This window comes from Petromyzon marinus, chromosome 45 (assembly GCF_048934315.1).
Source record: "Petromyzon marinus isolate PM22_M1 ecotype Great Lakes invasive population chromosome 45, UKy_Petmar_22M1.pri1.0, whole genome shotgun sequence".
Lineage (NCBI taxonomy): Eukaryota > Metazoa > Chordata > Hyperoartia > Petromyzontiformes > Petromyzontidae > Petromyzon > Petromyzon marinus.
In genome coordinates this window covers 965,566-983,688 of record NC_133711.1, presented here as the reverse complement: position 1 = coordinate 983,688, position 18,123 = coordinate 965,566, and the positions used below count along the sequence as shown (strand labels likewise).

Here is an 18,123-nt window from a genome sequence, read left to right as displayed (position 1 = left end):
CTTATATTATCTATGGTTCCTTTTTGCCAGTATCCATGATGATGCAAAATAAGAATAAGTTTGACCTTTTCTGACAATAAAACGGGTGTTAAGGTGTTCAAACACTAAATAGATACCTTTTTGCAAGGAATAAAAGTCTGATTTAACTGCTCGACCCAAGCTATAAGTGCTTTGATACTCGCATTGCCTTCCTACTGTTCGCATGTTGGCATTGTTCTCTGATCTCACGCTGTTAGATGCGACAAGGCCATAAAGAAAGCTGTCTCTGGTGTAGGCCAATCAGTTTTAAAGACAATGCATATATTATATTCAGAGCATGTGTTTTACACATTTTACCACAACCACGTGGTTAATGCAGAATCGATACCTTGTAATGGGTGTCGATTTGGTGTTTCAACATCTCAACACCTCCCGTATTCTTGCCGGAAGAGAAAACCTATTTTATTTGTGTTTACCACATTTCATCAGGCTGATCAGCAAGGGTTGGTGAAGAGCCCAAGACCGTTTCACATATCACTCACCACTGACATTAGCCACAGGCAGGGACACATCTCAGGTCACCGTGGTTAGAGCAATCGGTGTTAGTGGTGGAGCTGTTGTTAGTGCTGCTGTGGCGTTGCGGTTACTGGGGGACGTACTGGAGGCATGGTCGACCCATGGACGCCACCACTTCTTCCTCCTCTTCTTGCCACCAGGTTCCATCTCCCCACTCTCCTTCCCGGCACCCTCCGGGGCTGGTCCCCCCCACAGGAGTGCGAGTTAGTCGGAGGGATGGCACTCGCGTGCATCGCGTTCACAAAATAGAAATATGCGGCAGCCCTAACCATCTGTGGACTATAACGTTACCCGACCTGTACTCTAAAAACATGTTTTTTAAAAGTATACACTAAATTAGGCTAATATTACGAATTGTTTTTGGTATTTACAAAAAAATACCACACTCAGTATTCCCAGTCGAATTTGTTTTATGTAAATATGGATTACAAATGAGTTGACTTTAGCATAGGTTATATCAATTGTATCCTAGAAATATCTTGCTGATATTTTTATTATTATAGCATGTCCAAATGTGGTCTCACAGTTGTCCTCAAGTTTGTGGATGAAGAAATTACCAAACTGTGGATTGAAATCTGCTGATCACATGTGCTGTGGATAACCTAAACTGTGCCAAATAAACACGTGTCGATGGGGAGGCAAACTTTGTCGTGTCCGATATTCTAGATAAACTCCTATCATCATCGCGCAATACACTAAGTAAAACCCTGCCGTTATGTACTAGAGTACCGCGACTGTACAACGTGCTGCCACAGATTTCTATTCGGGGGGGGGGGCATGCCTGTAAATAACCACACTGCAGAAAACAGAAGCAGCAACCGCACTTCAATTATATACAGCAGTCTACGTGACATCACCACACGTGGCGTGTACACCGCGTATATACCGGATTGTAAAATGTATTGCGGTAATTATTGACGAAGCGCGTCACATTTTCTACAAGTACGCCGCCAAAAGCGACCGTTTGGCTAAACTAGCGTTTACTTAAACTACCAGAAGCAAGAGAACTCGTGGTGGGAGGCTGGGGCCTGTGGGATTTCAGAGGCGACAGTCGCCAATCGGGGCCCCTGCCACCAGCGGCACCCACGAGACACTTTGGTTTCTCTCCGAGGTGCCGTGGGAATGCCGAGCCGGCCGGTTAACTCTCACGCACGGCAGGGTGCCCGGCGTGCCTCGCTTGTGCGTAACTTGTTACAACGTGAACAACGTCGCACATGTGGGGCACTAGTCGCCTGTGGGGCACTAGTCGTATGTAGGGCCGGATTAAGATTTTGTAGGCCCCGGGGCTACAGGTACTGTGAGGCCCCCAGTAATATTTTCAAAAGGAAAACAAAGTTAAAGAGAAATAAAATTTATTTTTACAAGGCTAACAACAAATAGAATTCAGCATTCACAAATAAAATGACTTTTGACTTCATCTCTGGAGGCCCTCCAGCTGGCGGAGGCCCCTGGGCCGCAACCCCTAAAAGCCTCGTGCCTTAATGCGGCCCTGGTCGCATGTGGCACACTATCACATGTGGGGCACTATCACATGTGGGGCACTGATCGCATGTGGCACGCTATCGCATGTGGCACGCTATCGCATGTGGCACGCTATCGCATGTGGCACGCTATCACATGTGGCACGCCATCACATGTGGCACGCTATCGCAATACATTTTAGAACTGAGACTGCAACAGTGTACCCGCTTGTTTTCTTACGTAGGTGGATTGAAAAAAAACTGCGCACACGAAATATACAGAACACTGTATACTATAGTGAACATACTCTACGTATACAGAACACTGTATACTATAGTGAACATACTCTACGTATACAGAACACTGTATACTATAGTGAACATACTCTACGTATATCGTCGTGTTTTGTATAGGTTATAGGTCACGCCTTGCAGTGTTAGTGTTGTTACTGGGGGGAAAAACACGCGGCGTGTTACACAAACAACGGGTTCACGATCCCCAGTCAGGCAGGGTTTCTCAAACTCCACTTCTTACGGCAAACAGGTTTTGTATTTTGATTTAATTCATTGATCAATCAATCCCAGATTTAAAGCATGCCAAATTCAGCATTTAAGTTGAGGTGGAAGTGCGTCTCAGCTTCATAACGGCGCTGCGTACTGGGGCTTCACGTGGATGGAGGAGGAAGACCACTCAATGGGGAAGGTGAACCAGGAGTGGGGGAGGCCAGTTTGAGAAACAGTCCTGAGGCCTAAGACATTATTTTCACCCCAGGCCACACAGTGTCCATTCTGCAGGCTCCATGTCACTGTGGACAGTGCAGCAGCAGCAGGCACTGTGCTTTTACTACGACGATGATGACGACAAATACAATGACTCACTGGGTCGCTCGCAGCAGCCACGGTAAGTGCTGCTGCTCACAGGGAACGCACAGGCTGACTTGCTCGTATCAGCCAACCAAGACAAACAGAAAATATACAGCGTGAATGAAAAAAAAAATTGTAACAAATAAATTATATATTTAGAAAAATAACGTGGCAAATAAAAAATAATACATTAACATCCTTCGTTTTAAATATTGGCTGCCAGGAGCTGAGCCTGATCCGAGCCATGGCTGAGCGTCACACACCTCATTGAAGCGAGCGAGTGCCTCAAGGCCGAGCTGAATCTCTCACTATTAGAGGGTTGCGCTTGAGCCGAGTCGCAACTGAGAATGCGGCTCCCGAGTTTAAACGAGCTCAGACCCAGGAGGTGGTCTTGTACGTCTCAGGGATCGGGACGACGCACCGCACCATTGTGCCTGGGTTCGATTCCAGGCGGTCGTCCGTGGACTGAACCTGCTGCTCAACTACGGCGGAGTTGATGGTCTCAGCCTGGTAACCGATGACCGCACCATGAAGAAAACATAAAAAAATGTAATTCGGTGTTTTACTTAATTTGGTAAAAACTTCATATCTGAGAATTTTAAATGTATGTTCGACTGTCATCTCATAACAGAGTGGATGGTCAGATAAAGGTTACTGATTTTAGTATTACTGCAATGAAATCACCCCCTCGCCTGTACGTGTTAGTGGTCTATACCGACCATAATCAAGTGGGTTGAGGCACATGGCTGAAGATGGATGAGCTCACAGTGCAATGTTCCACTGGTTGGGTGCGGAAGGCAACCACAAGGAATGAGAAGCTCAACCACAGCCCACCACAACCACCGTTAATGCACCACTCGCGACTGAGCGGAGAGATGGCTCAGAACGTAAATATTGAGCGGGTAATATCAATAAGGAGATGTACCAGAGTGAAATGAATGGCATTAACGCAACAAATACACAGCAAAAAAAAATAAAACGCAGATTCACGCAAATATTTGTGTGTGTGTTTTTGTTGATACATATCGACTTACTGATGTTCCTTATAACCAAGTCACAGCCAATTAAGGTTCATTATCCCACTTGCAGAGAAGACTCGGGTAATAATAGTTATATGTAATCAGTTATTAATTATTACAATTCACTTAAAAGTCGTTCATGTTAACGAAAAACCAAGTAGCACCTTTGTAATGCACTGTGAATATGACTCTCCATTGATGTCGGTTTAATTAAATACAAAGTAGTCTGTGTCTCGATAGAGAGATTGGAAAGGAAATGGACAGAAAGACACGGAGACAGAGAGCCACGGAGACAGAGAGCCACAGAGACAGGGAGACACAGAGACAGAGAGCCACAGAGACAGAGAGCCACAGAGACAGGGAGACACAGAGACAGAGAGCCACAGAGACAGAGAGCCACAGAGACAGGGAGACAGAGAGACACGGAGACAGAGACACGGAGACAGAGAGACACGGAGACAGAGAGCCACAGAGACAGAGAGACACAGAGACAGAGAGACACAGAGACAGGGAGACAGGAGACAGAGACACAGAGACAGAGAGACACGGAGACAGAGAAACACGGAGACAGGAGACAGGGAGACACAGAGACAGAGAGCCACAGAGACAGAGAGCCACAGAGACAGAGAGCCACAGAGACAGAGAGACACGGAGACAGGGAGACACAGAGATAGAGAGACACGGAGACAGAGAGACACGGAGACAGAGAGCCACAGAGACAGAGACAGAGAGACACAGAGACAGAGAGACACAGAGACAGAGAGACACAGAGACAGGGAGATACGGAGACAGGGAGACACGGAGACAGGGAGACACGGAGACAGGGAGACACGGAGACACAGAGACAGAGAGACACGGAGACAGGGAGACACGGAGACAGGGAGACACGGAGACAGGGAGACAGAGAGACACGGAGACAGAGACACAGAGACAGAGAGACACGGAGACAGAGAGACACAGAGACAGAGAGACATGGAAACAGAGAGACAGGGAGATACGGAGACAGAGAGACACGGAGGCAGAAAAACAGAGACAGAGAGACGAAGACAGGGAGACAGAGAGACACGAAAACAGAGAGACACGGAGAAAGAGAGCCACAGAGGCAGGGAGACACGGAGACAGAGAGACACAGAGACAGGGAGACAGAGAGACACAGAGACAGAGAGACACGGAGGCTGAGAGACACGGTGGCAGAGAGACACGGAGACAGACAGACACAGAGACAGAGAGACACGGAGACAGGGAGACACGGAGACACAGAGACAGAGAGACATGGAAACAGAGAGACACAGAGACAGGGAAACACGGAGATAGAGAGACATGGAAACAGAGAGCCACGGAGACAGAGAGACACGGAGACAGAGAGACACAGAGACAGGGAGACACAGAGACAGAGAGACAGAAAGACGTGGAAACAGAGACACAGAGACAGAGAGACACGGAGACAGAGAGACACAGAGAGAGAGACACGGAGATAGGGAGACACGGAGACAGGGAGACACGGAGACGGAGACACAGAGACACAGAGACAGAGAGACACGGAGACAGACACAGAGACAGGGAGACACGGAGACAGAGAGACAGGGAGACACGGAGACAGGGAGACACGGAGACAGGGAGACACAGACACGGAGACAGAGACACACAGACAGAGAGACACGGAGACAGAGAGACAGGGAGACACGGAGACAGAGAGACACGGCGGCAGAAAAACACAGATACAGAGAGACGAAGACAGGGAGACAGAGAGACACGGAGACAGAGAGACACGGAGACAGGGAGACACAGAGACAGAGAGACATGGAAACAGAGAGACAGGGAGACACGGAGGCAGGGAGACAACATATGACACAGAGCCACTGCTGAGGGCTCGTGATTTCTTGAGTGCACGACAACAACTCGTGGCGCTGTCCAAACTCTCCCGGCTATCCCGACGCCACTGCAGGGTATTCCAGGGCCTTCCAGTACTCTTCGTTTGCATTCTCTACTCCCCAGATATCAGGCGAGTGTGCAGCGTTGGCACTCGGTAACCAGGCAGTCACCGCTTTGCTGCGCCGGGCATCCTGCTGAATTCATATCCGTGCATTCAGCTCTCCTTATGGGAACATAAAACACTCCTCCCTCCTCCTCCGTCTCTCCTCGCACGGCGTGTGCGTCGAGAATTCCCTTTCCTCGTCCATTGTATTCAACCCATGGAGTGCGACTCGACTCAAAATACGTCATAAATGTCACCTGCTCTCCTTGGCCCAGGGATTTCTGTCGTGGGCAGCTTTGTGTTCAAGGCCTGTGGGCCTCTGTTACAGCCGCTGTGGCAACAAGGGCCATACAGTACTAACAATACACTCCCTTTATGTATTGTCTACAAATATAGTTTCAAAGTACATAAAACAATGCGTTAAAAACAACGCTTGTACTTCATTTCACCCAAAATGTCATGATTTATGCCTGGAAAAGGCAGCTTTTTATTGGAAAATCACGGTGCCTCATCGGATACGGAAGAGGGAAGGGGGGCTAATGGTGCTTTGCCGCTGCCAAAGACTTCATAAAACCTGTGGGTTGAGGGTTGGGTTCACATCCGGGACCGGGAACCGGTGGGGGTCAAAACTGAAGGGGGGCAGCCGAGAGGTCATTAGAGAAAAGGGTGCACCTTGGAAGTGTGTGAGCTCCTTTTCACCCTCCACCGGTGCCGACTCCTTTCCCTTCTTGAACTTCTGCTGCCGCGCAATGATCCGCTCCATCCTGGCCAAGCGGCATCACCCCAACAACAACGGCAGCAGCAGACAACAACAAACGTTTAAAATGCCACACAACGTGAAAAATAAACTTTCAGAGAGCAGAGTTACAAAGGAGGAAAACGACGGTAAGGAATGCGATGGACTGAGTAAAGGAGGGAGAGAAAATGAGCACGTAATGGGGGTCCAGAACATTCTGAATAATAAAGTTAAAAACGGTGTTTGTTGTAACAGCTAAAGCCCACTGAGCTATATTGATCTTTTTCAGAAGCAACCTGGCCACAACCCAGAGCTCAAAGGAGTGGCTTATCACGTGGCATTTTATAGCAGCCAAATACGCTAAACGTGTGGTGACATTGATTCTAAATGTGGAGGGAAAAACCCGAGGACCCGGAGAAAAATCCACGAGACCACGGGGAGAGAGACACCGCAAACCCCAAATATACAGCAGCAGCAGGCGTCAGGGTCGGGTTCAAACCCACGACCTCCTGCACACCAGGCGAGGTAGTTAACATCTCCTAGCCACCACGGCACCCCTAATGCCACGAGGAAGCGCCGCTTCTCAAGCACGTCATCGGTCAGCTGCACGAAGCTCACAGGCGATGAAAAGGTTCTGAGTTCAGATCCCGGCGAGGTGATGACTCGTGCGAGCAGGAAGACGCTTGTTTAAACCGGTTTCACTCGGACAGATAGTGACGCGGTGGTAAACCGGAACTTTACGTGCGCTGCTCATGCCACCCGCTGTGGCCTCTCCTCCCCCTCTTCTTGTTCATATTCATGGCTTTCACTTCGGTCTCTCTTCTCCAATGCAAATCCCATACCGGCGACTATAAAACTTATACATCGTTGAGCTCTAAGAACGAGTGACATTGACGGGACAGAAGCACGGCGGTGCCGCGCGCGACGCACTGTCGCTTCAGCTGGTCCATGGACTTCTTCTCCTCCTCCATGCGCGCCTTCACGGACTTCACCATCTCCGCGTGGATCAGCTCGGCACCGCTGGTGCACACGCACAAACACACAAGGACAAAGATCCCCCGTATACCATTAACAGACTGTGAGGAAAGTGCTGTTAGCGAGCAGTGCCTATTAAGGCCGGCACGGCACACGAGGGGGTAGGTGACCAGCACTACGCCCGGCCGCCTTTGACTCCCCAACGATGATGTTTACACACCGCACTAGGTACTCATTTGAGGCTGAGTCAACCAAGGGGAGGCCCCGTGCCAGTTCAGATAATCGTCACTGGAGTTGGCCGTGAGCGGTATTCGAACCCGGGTCGCCAGGTTCGTAGTGCAGCGCTAACTGCTACACTGCCGCTCCCCACACGCACACACCACGGACAGACACAGTTCCCCCAAAGCGATGTTAAACATCCCCCTGACTTCATGTAAAACACGTAGATTGTTGTCAGCCGGCGTTATTGTTCACATTTGGCAATTGACTCAATAGGTATTACACACAGCAGCAATCATCGCCCCTGCTGGCAGACTAGCGCCCGTTTGGAGGCCAGGTGCTGGAGGTCACCTTGTGACCACAGTGAGCGGGAATTGAACTTGGGTCACCGGGTTCGTAGCAACGCCCTCAAGGCGTACAGCTCAAAGACAATGCACTCATTACTTTGATAGTGCATTGTCTTTGAGCTGTGTGACGCGTTTTGGCGTCATCTGGTCGAGCACCAATTGGGTCGAGGCTCAAAAGAAAGCCGTCCCTTGGTGTGGACCAATCAGTTTCAAGGACAATGCCACATATATTATTATAGTATGTTTTTTTTTGCATTTTGACTGCAGGTATTGTGGTTAATGCAGACACGAATCCTTGTAAAAAGGTTTCAGTTTTGTTGCCAGAAAAAAAGGGTAAAAACCCTATTATTATGAAATAAAAATAGTTTAGTTCTACAAGTTGAACGGCCGGAGAAGCCTCACTGAATGTCCAGCAGGAGAGCCGCTTTAGCGGCGAGGTTGGAGGGCACATGGGCGCCAGCGAGGGACCGTGCGTACGTACGTCTGTGCGTCTCACATTGCGGTTCGTTCGGGCCAGTCCGGTGCGGTGGGGACCAATGTGTGGGTGCTCCCACCTCATCCGATCGTGGAAGGGTAGGCCAAACACCCTCGAGAGGGGCTCTCTCGACCTCCCTCTGTCCAGCGGAGAGCCCTTCCAACCAGCAGCGGCGGGCGCGAGCAAACCGCGGGGGCCCTTAGGTTTGGGCGGGGAAGCGGTGGGGGCGCAGCTTACCGCGAGGCGAGCAGCGTGGAGGCCTGCAGGTCGGCCACCACGTGCAGGTAGTAGTAGCTGAGGAAGACCCTGCGCTGCAGCAGCAGGAAGAAAAAGCAGATGGCGTCCCAGATGATGCCGGCCTCGGCGCGGGGCAGCTCGCACAGCTTGGGGTCCGGGAAGTCTGGGGACACGGCGTCACGGCCAAGCACGGTGGCGAGATGTTAACGACCTCTCCTGGTGTGCAGGAGCTCGTGGGTTCGATCCCGACCCTGGCTCCTGCTGTATATTTGGAGTTTGCGTGTTCTTCCCGCAGTCGTGGGGATTTCCCCCCCGGATTTAGAGTATTTGGCTGTAATACATTTCCACCTGACAAGCCACTTCGTTGAGCTATCGTCTGTGGCCAGGTCGTTTCTGAAAAAGAGCTACGTAGCTCAGTGGGCCTTACCTGGTAAAATAATAAATAAATAAAATCGTATGGTGTGGGTGGTGCGTGTGTGTGCGGTGTGTGAGGTGTGGGCGGTGTGTGTGCGTGCGGTGTGGGCGGTGCGTGTGCGTGCGGTGTGTATGTGCGCACCCTGGTTGTAGCCCTTGATGGTGCACACCAGGCTGAAGGCCTGCACGAGCCAGCAGCAGTTCTCCCCGAGCGAGCGCAGGTAGGCGCAAGCGGCAATCTGCAGGGCACAGCACGGGGGCGGCGGTCGTCAACCCCCTAACCGGGCCTCACCGCTCCTGCTCCAGACCACGTCTTCCATACAATAGCATCTCGACATCAGTTATAAAGAGACCCACAAATGGCACTGCCATTTATTTAAAGACACCGGAGGAGGCCTCGAGCAAATGGCAGTAATTCCACATTATCAAGGCCAGGATTTTGCTCTGAAAACCACCGTTTAATTTCTCAGGAAGTGCCGCTTATTTAATCGATGCCAGGATCCTGGTTCCTGAGTTTACGGAGGAAACGTGTTATACTCTCTGGTTCTTTCGGTAAAGTCACGTAGATAGAAAAAATAATAAAAGAACACGACGTTTCGGTCGCAACACAAGCATCCGTCATCAGGTGAGAAAGAATGATCTGCTGTTGTGGCTTTATATAGGCACGGGGGGGGGGGGGGGTTTGTAGAGTCGTGGCTGCAGGAGTTCACAGGGGGAGAGGGGGCAGGGTTTGAGGGAGAACCACAGTAGTAAAAACGTTTTAACTGCTATGATTCTCACTCATACACCCGTGCTGTTTTCGTTTACTAATTCAAGCTCATTGACATGCTAACTTCTCCAGCCCCCACCCGTCCCTGCACGCCACAAACCCTGCCCCCTCTCCCCCCGTGAACTCCTGCAGCCACGACTCTACAAACCCCTCCCCCGTGCCTATATAAAGCCACAACAGCAGATCATTCTTTCTCACCTGATGACGGACGCTTGTGTTGCGACCGAAACGTGGTGTTCTTTTATTATTTTCTCTTCTATCTACGTGACTTTACCGAAAGAACCAGAGAGTATGGATTCCTGCAGTCACGAAAGCTTCAAAATAAAGATTGAAACGTGTTAACTTAAATCCTTAACGATAGAAGATCCAACACCAATTCGTGGGGTACGCTTAGGGCAGATTTTGGAGGGTCAGGTGTCAACCGTGCACTGTGGGAACTGACAAAGGGTAGCGTCAACGAAATTGGCTGTGACGAACTCTTGACCTCACCATTTTTTTTATTAAAGAAATTGTTATTGACTAAGAGTACAAACAATGGCGGAGCCAGGATTTTTAGGTGGGGGGGGGGGGGGCAACCCCTCCAGCAATGAAACATTATAGGAGTTGTTAGTAAGTAAGGAGTTGTTAGTAAGGAGTTGTCAGTAAGTAAGGAGTTGTTAGTAAGTAAGGAGTTGTTAGTAAGGAGTTGTCAGTAAGGAAGGAGTTGTCAGTAAGTAAGGAGTTGTTAGTTAGTAAGGAGTTGTTAGTTAGTAAGGGGTTGCCAGTAAGTAAGGAGTTGTCAGTTAGTAAGGAGTTGTAAGTAAGTAAAGAGTTCTTAGTTAGTAAGGAGTTGTCAGTAAGTAAGGAGTTGTCAGTTAGTAAGGGGTTGTAAGTAAGTAAGGAGTTGTTAGTAAGGAGTTGTTAGTAAGGAGTTGTTAGTAAGTAAAGAGTTGTCAGTAAGTAAGGAGTTGTTAGTAAGTAAGGAGTTGTTAGTAAGTAAGGAGTTGGCAGTAAGTAAGGAGTTGTTAGTAAGTAAGGAGTTGTCAGTAAGTAAGGAGTTGTTAGTAAGGAGTTGTCAGTAAGTAAGGAGTTGTTAGTAAGGAGTTGTTAGTAAGGAGTTGTTAGTAAGGAGTTGTTAGTAAGTAAGGAGTTGTCAGTAAGTAAGGAGTTGTCAGTAAGTAAGGAGTTGTCAGTAAGTAAGGAATTGTTAGTAAGTAAGGAGTTGTTAGTAAGTAAGGAGTTGTTAGTAAGGAGTTGCCAGTAAGTAAGGAGTTGTTAGTAAGTAAGGAGTTGTTAGTAAGTAAGGAGTTGTCAGTAAGTAAGGACTTGTTAGTAAGTGAGGAGTTGTTAGTAAGGAGTTGTTGGTAAGAGTTGTTAGTGAGTAAGGAGTTGTTAGTGAGTAAGGACTTGTTAGTGAGTAAGGAGTTGTCAGTAAGTAAGGAGTTGTTAGTAAGTAAGGAGTTATCAGTAAGTAAGGACTTGTTAGTAAGTGAGGAGTTGTTAGTAAGGAGTTGTTGGTAAGAGTTGTTAGTGAGTAAGGAGTTGTTAGTGAGTAAGGACTTGTTAGTAAGTAGTTGTTAGTGAGTAAGGAGTTGTTGGTAAGGAGTTGTTAGTGAGTAAGGACTTGTTAGTTAGTAAGGAGTTGTCAGTAAGTAAGGAGTTGTCAGTAAGTAAGAAGTTGTTAGTAAGTAAGAAGTTGTTAGTAAGCAAAGAGTTGTAAGTAAGGAGTTGTCAGTAAGGAGTTGTTAGTAAGGAGTTGTTAGTAAGTAAGGAGTTGTCAGTAAGGCGTTGTCAGTAAGTAAGGAGTTGTTAGTAAGTAAGGACTTGTTAGTAAGTAAGGAGTTGTCAATAAGTGAGGACTTGTTAGTAAGTGAGGAGTTGTTGGTAAGAGTTGTTAGTGAGTAAGGAGTTGTTAGTGAGTAAGGACTTGTTAGTGAGTAAGGAGTTGTCAGTAAGTAAGGAGTTGTCAGTAAGTAAGGACTTGTTAGTAAGTGAAGAGTTGTTAGTAAGGAGTTGTTGGTAAGAGTTGTTAGTGAGTAAGGAGTTGTTAGTGAGTAAGGAATTGTTAGTAAGTAGTTGTTAGTGAGTAAGGAGTTGTTGGTAAGGAGTTGTTAGTGAGTAAGGACTTGTTAGTTAGTAAGGAGTTGTCAGTAAGTAAGGAGTTGTCAGTAAGTAAGAAGTTGTTAGTAAGTAAGAAGTTGTTAGTAAGCAAAGAGTTGTAAGTAAGGAGTTGTTAGTAAGGAGTTGTTAGTAAGTAAGGAGTTGTCAGCAAGGAGTTGTTAGTAAGTAAGGAGTTGTTAGCAAGTAAGGAGTTGTTAGCAAGTAAGGAGTTGTTAGTAAGGAGTTGTTAGTAAGGAGTTGTCAGTAAGGGGTTGTTAGTAAGGAGTTGTTAGTAAGGAGTTGTCAGTTAGTAAGGAGTTGTCAGTAAGGAGTTGTTAGTAAGGAGTTGTTAGTAAGTAAGGAGTTGTCAGCAAGGAGTTGTTAGTAAGTAAGGAGTTGTTAGCAAGTAAGGAGTTGTTAGCAAGTAAGGAGTTGTTAGTAAGGAGTTGTTAGTAAGGAGTTGTCAGTAAGGGGTTGTTAGTAAGGAGTTGTTAGTAAGGAGTTGTCAGTTAGTAAGGAGTTGTCAGTAAGGAGTTGTTAGTAAGGAGTTGTTAGTAAGTAAGGAGTTGTCCCTTTGCTTTTTATTCGACGCGTGTGCGGCTATGGCGCAGCCATCTATCGAGGGTCGAATTCGAACCGCGTTGTTAGTGATCGGCATCGCCCACACTGAAGGTGTTGATGCCTTCAGGGAAGTCGTGTGCTGTATACGCAACTGCGCACAATTCTGAGTCATTTATAAATGCTTTGCCATTACTTATTGCCAATTATGGACCCAGACTATTGTCCTATCAACTCATAGTCCCTGGCACGTAATAATATGCTACACAGTGGCAGTGAGGGTTGCAAAATGCTGATTTATTACTAATAAACCCCAATGATCCGATCGAAATTATGGATTTTGATCGGATCATTGAGGGAGCACGTGCCACCCCCTCCCCCCCCACTGGCTCCGCCAGTGCGTACAAGTACATTGACAAGGACGAGCGATAGCGGACAGGGGTACAGATATTCTGCAAACGACAATCCCGAGGCCAGGTGCCCACGGGGTAAGTGGAAAGGGGATTGAGCTCAGTGCCTTATCTTGACCTCGACTTTAACAACAGGCTCGCCAACTTACGGACTGTGGCTCAACATCGCCTTCGGACGCCCTGACGCGCGCGCAATTCCACAGCGCTTGTGAGTACCGCCAGCGTCCAACACCGCGGCGGGGCGGCCGTGCGTGCGTGCGTGCGGCACTCACGGACAGCACGTTCTTCACAACTATGACGGCCACGTTGTAGGCGATCATGTAGTCCCACAGCAGCAGCGTCCGGCGCAGCGGCTGCAGCAGCAGCTGCCCGCCGAACAGCAGGAAGTAGAAGCAGCCCACGAGGTAGCCCATGCAGAAGAAGCTGATGCGCATGGTGCCCGCGAAGAAAATCACGATGAGGACGAACCAGAAGAGGTAGCTGAAGAGGATCACCTTGATCATGTCCAGGTAGGACCTGGGAGAGGACGGCAAGAGCGGGGGGCCCGGTGGCTCAAGAGGTCGGAGTGCTGAGCCGGCGCCGCCGAGTGAATCGGGGCAGCCGCCCGTGATGTACGTACGTATGTATGCACATATGTATATACGTACGTACGTTGAACTTATTTCGCACCGTACGTAGCCGACCGTGCTAAATCGGAGGTGATGAGCTGGCTGCCTAAGAGTGGCAAGCTGGTGGCTCTGAGCTCGGTCACCAATGCCGTTACAAAAACAACAAAAAACCTTCAAATTGAATTTGCTTCTGCACCGAGTTAGGCTGAATTCTAGTGCTGATCACCGCTTGGCAAGGATGCTGAACGGAGTCTCCACCCCGTGGCAGTCCACCACCGTAGCACAACCGGGATGCATTTGCAGGAGACGAAAAAAAAACATTTCCAACGTTCCATGCACACGCACGGAAGGTACGGCACCGCCATCCCCGTGGTCGCCGCCCCCCCATGATCTGAGGATCCAAATAATCACTCGAGACAACAAGAGTGGCTCACTCGAGACCACAACAAGAGTGACTCACTCGAGACCACAAGAGTGGCTCACTCGAGACAACAAGAGTGGCTCACTCGAGACAACAAGAGTGACTCACTCGAGACAACAAGAGTGGCTCACTCGAGACCACAAGAGTGGCTCACTCGAGACAACAAGAGTGACTCACTCGAGACCACAAGAGTGACTCACTCGAGACCACAAGAGTGGCTCACTCGAGACAACAAGAGTGGCTCACTCGAGACAACAAGAGTGGCTCACTCGAGACAACAAGAGTGGCTCACTCGAGACCACAAGAGTGGCTCACTCGAGACCACAAGTGGCTCACTCGAGACCACAAGAGTGGCTCACTCGAGACAACAACAGTGGCTCACTCGAGACAACAAGAGTGGCTCACTCGAGACAACAAGAGTGGCTCATTCGAGACCACAACAGTGGCTCACTCGAGACAACAAGAGTGACTCACTCGAGACCACAAGAGTGGCTCACTCGAGACAACAAGAGTGGCTCACTCGAGACCACGAGAGTGAGCCACTCGAGACAAGTGGCTCACTGGAGACAACAAGAGTGGCTCACTCGAGACCACAACAGTGGCTCACTCGAGACAACAAGAGTGACTCACTCGAGACCACAAGAGTGGCTCACTCGAGACCACAAGAGTGGCTCACTCGAGACCACGAGAGTGAGCCACTCGAGACAAGTGGCTCACTCGAGACCACAAGAGTGGCTCACTCGAGACAACAAGAGTGGCTCACTCGAACGCTGCCGCAAGAGGTCACGCGTTTGGCACAACGGTCCCTCGCTGACGACGCGCGATTGATGAGCGAGCGAACGCACACGCACGATCCGCACTACGCACACGCGCGATCCACACTACGCACACGCACGATCCACACTACGCACACGCACGATCCACACTACGCACACGCACGATCCACACTACGCACACGCACGATCCACACTACGCACACGCACGATCCACACTACGCACACGCACGATCCACACTACGCACACGCACGATCCACACTACGCACACGCACGATCCACACTACGCACACGCACGATCCGCACTACGCACACGCGCGATCCACACTACGCACACGCGCGATCCACACTACGCACACGCGCGATCCACACTACGCACACGCACGACCCACACTACACACACGCACGATCCGCACTATGCACACGCACGATCCACACTACGCACACGCGCGATCCGCACTACGCACACGCACGATCCGCACTACGCTGCATTCAATGGGACGGCGTAACACACACGAATCGGCGGGGAGATGAGACGATGACAACGTTGGCGCAAAAATATCGAACTGATCTTTCTTGAATCGCCATCGGCCGTCAGCTCCATGGACCCACTTGCAGTGGATGAAGTCGGGCACGGGGTTGTCGGAGCTGAAGTCGACGGCGTTGAGGCTCCAGCAAACCTCCACATTGTCCCCGGCCTGCAGGCGCACGGCCGCGCGGTTCTCCTCCTCGAACACGCACAGCTGCAGTGACGCCACCAGCAGCAGCATGCAGTCGTCTGAGGGTGCCACGCACGCAGGGCGCCGCGCACGGCGAGGGGAGGTGGAGGGAGCGAGGCAGGGGACACGGAGGTGGAGGAGGTGTTTTCTGTAATGCGTCGTGGCTTCAGGTGAGGAGGTGCGGTGACCGAGGAGGTGCAGAGGTGGTAGGGGAGTAGTAGGTGTGGTTGCTCACAGATGATGAGGATGGGGTTGGGTCTCATTGCGAAGTCGGGAAAGAAGAGCCACTTGATGAGGTTGGAGTTGAAGGTGGCTCCGGCGAACCTCCATGGGTACTCTGACACACACAGTGTGAAACGCGGCACGCGCGGTGTGAAACGCGGCACGCGCGGTGTGAAACGCGGCACGTGCAGTGTGCACGCGGCACGCATGGTGTGCACATTTCCACCCACTAGGACCCTCCGTAAGATAGCCTTTGTGGGCAGCATTCTGAAGACGACGCTGCTGGGCAGGATGCTATCGACTCGCAAACGGTTTCGCGACGAATCCTTCGACCGTGAGACCACGGAAGAAGAGAAAAACATCTAACGTTCGAGACATCGCCACGAACAAAGGTGCTCACGTAGCTTATCAGTTTAATATAAAGTTTTTTAGAATGTAAACTTGTAACGTGCCGCACAATATTTGTTCACTCTCGTAGAGGACAACTCAGAGGCGCGAGGAGGACTCGCAGACGAGCGGGGATGCAGCCGCGCAAAAGAGCCGGCGCTAACAAATGCCCATGCTCTGCGGTCCTCTATATGCTGAGATGTTATCAACCGATTAAAGTGTATTACACGTGGGAGAAAACCGGAGCACGCGGAGAAAACCCCGCGCGTGCAAAGGGGAAACACTCGATCCCAAACAGACGGAACAAGTCGAGTCCACGTTTTTGCTGTACCGCCTTTCCCTGGCAAGCCACGGTACGGTTCCTCGGAGTTTCGCAACGCTCGTGTGGCGATCCACCGACTCTTGCCGCTGCCCTCACAGTGGGGGGGGGGGGTGGGGGTGGTACGCGACTGCCGAGCGAAGTGGCGGTGGCTTGCGTGCGCCCACCCTGGCAGAGCGCTGGGGGGATGCCGATGCACAGCAGGTACTGGAAGAGCATGAGCGACGCCAAGAAGAGGCAGTATCGTGGCCAGGCCTGCGCGATTGCCTTGCGGCGCCGGCGGGCCATGAGCGCCAGCATGCAGGCCCCGTGGAGGCACGCGTACAGGTCCATGCGCTGGCCCACCGTGTTCACCGCCGTCAGCAAGCAGATCTGGCCGCGGGGCGAGCAGGGGAACGGGCGGGGGAACGGGCGGGGGAACGGGCAGGGGAACGGGCGGCGCGTTCACACACGGCAACTTGCTTCCGGGCCAAAGCGCTCGGCGGACACTTGAGACGTCGGTGCTGCGACCGTGAGACTTTGATGTCATCGTGGTATTTCACAGCCGTGCCCTACTACAATACGAATACAACAATTAACGCCCCTTTGTTAATTGTCCTGTGGTTTGGGATGATTGGTATCCTGAAGTGGAAGATTAGTTGCTGGATACAACCACATTTGTTCATGTGATTTGTAGTGTTAATCCTTACCCCTCCCCCCACCCCCCCCCCCCTTGTATCGACAGTTACATTTGAATGTGCAATTGAATTGAAGGACTGTGTGTTGTTGTCTTGCTGTGGTCTGGGACTGGTGTTTTGGTGCCTTGCCCAAGATTACATTTGGTGTTGACAAATCGGCAGGAATTTCTGTACTCATGCACTTCATTTATATGTATTTATATTCTTTGGGTCTTTCAGTAAAGTCACAACGTAGTTTTTTGTTATTTTTTGTTATTTTCTTTGGACCGATCTACGTGACTTTACCAAAAGACCCAAAGAATATGATTTCCTGTAGTTGCGAAAGCTTTAAGTCAAGATAAATCGATTTATTCTTCGTGACTTGCTTGCCTCTTCTCTGTTCTGCACTCCGATTGGTTTTTATTGTATCGTTTGTTGTCGTTCACCCCGTGACCCAACTGGACACTTGTGAAAAAGAGCTTTATAGCCCATCGGATTCCTCCTCCAGTTTACAAAAACACTCCGATTCTGAGTGCTTGGCAAGTGGCAGGAAACCGGAGTGCGTGGGGAAAACTAAACACGGACAAGGAGAAACACCCACACGCTCCGCATGGACGGATTCCAGAATCCGCTAATTTACGGCCAGCGGCAAAAGCAGGCGCCACCGATCCGTGAGGACGCCGCGGCCGCCTGCACCGGACCCACGGAGTGGTCGCAGTACCTCGAGGCTCAACTTGTAGAACTAAACTAACCTATTTTTTATTTCACCAGGTAAGGCCCACTGAGCTATGTGGCTCTTTTTCAGAAGCGACCTGGCCACAAATGATAGCTCAACGAAGTAGCGGCTTATCACGTGGACATTTATAGCAGCCGAATACTCTAAACACGTGACGTTGATCAAAAATGTAAAAGGAAAAACTCGGAG

At 50.1% G+C, this 18,123-nt stretch overlaps 1 protein-coding gene across 1 annotated transcript in view; it reads right to left on the bottom strand.

The window, feature by feature from the left end:
• LOC116952108 (piezo-type mechanosensitive ion channel component 2-like) overlaps positions 1-18,123 on the bottom strand; it is a 154,005-nt gene that overhangs the window by 60,621 nt on the left and 75,261 nt on the right. The window contains exons 18-26 of the mRNA XM_076074014.1: positions 16,710-16,914; positions 15,850-15,951; positions 15,508-15,673; positions 13,365-13,608; positions 9,419-9,515; positions 8,863-9,025; positions 7,540-7,629; positions 6,546-6,637; positions 639-734 (exon numbers count right to left, since the gene is read on the bottom strand). Coding sequence (XP_075930129.1) covers positions 639-734; positions 6,546-6,637; positions 7,540-7,629; positions 8,863-9,025; positions 9,419-9,515; positions 13,365-13,608; positions 15,508-15,673; positions 15,850-15,951; positions 16,710-16,914 — 1,255 coding nt within the window. The remainder of the gene's footprint in view (positions 1-638; positions 735-6,545; positions 6,638-7,539; positions 7,630-8,862; positions 9,026-9,418; positions 9,516-13,364; positions 13,609-15,507; positions 15,674-15,849; positions 15,952-16,709; positions 16,915-18,123) is intronic.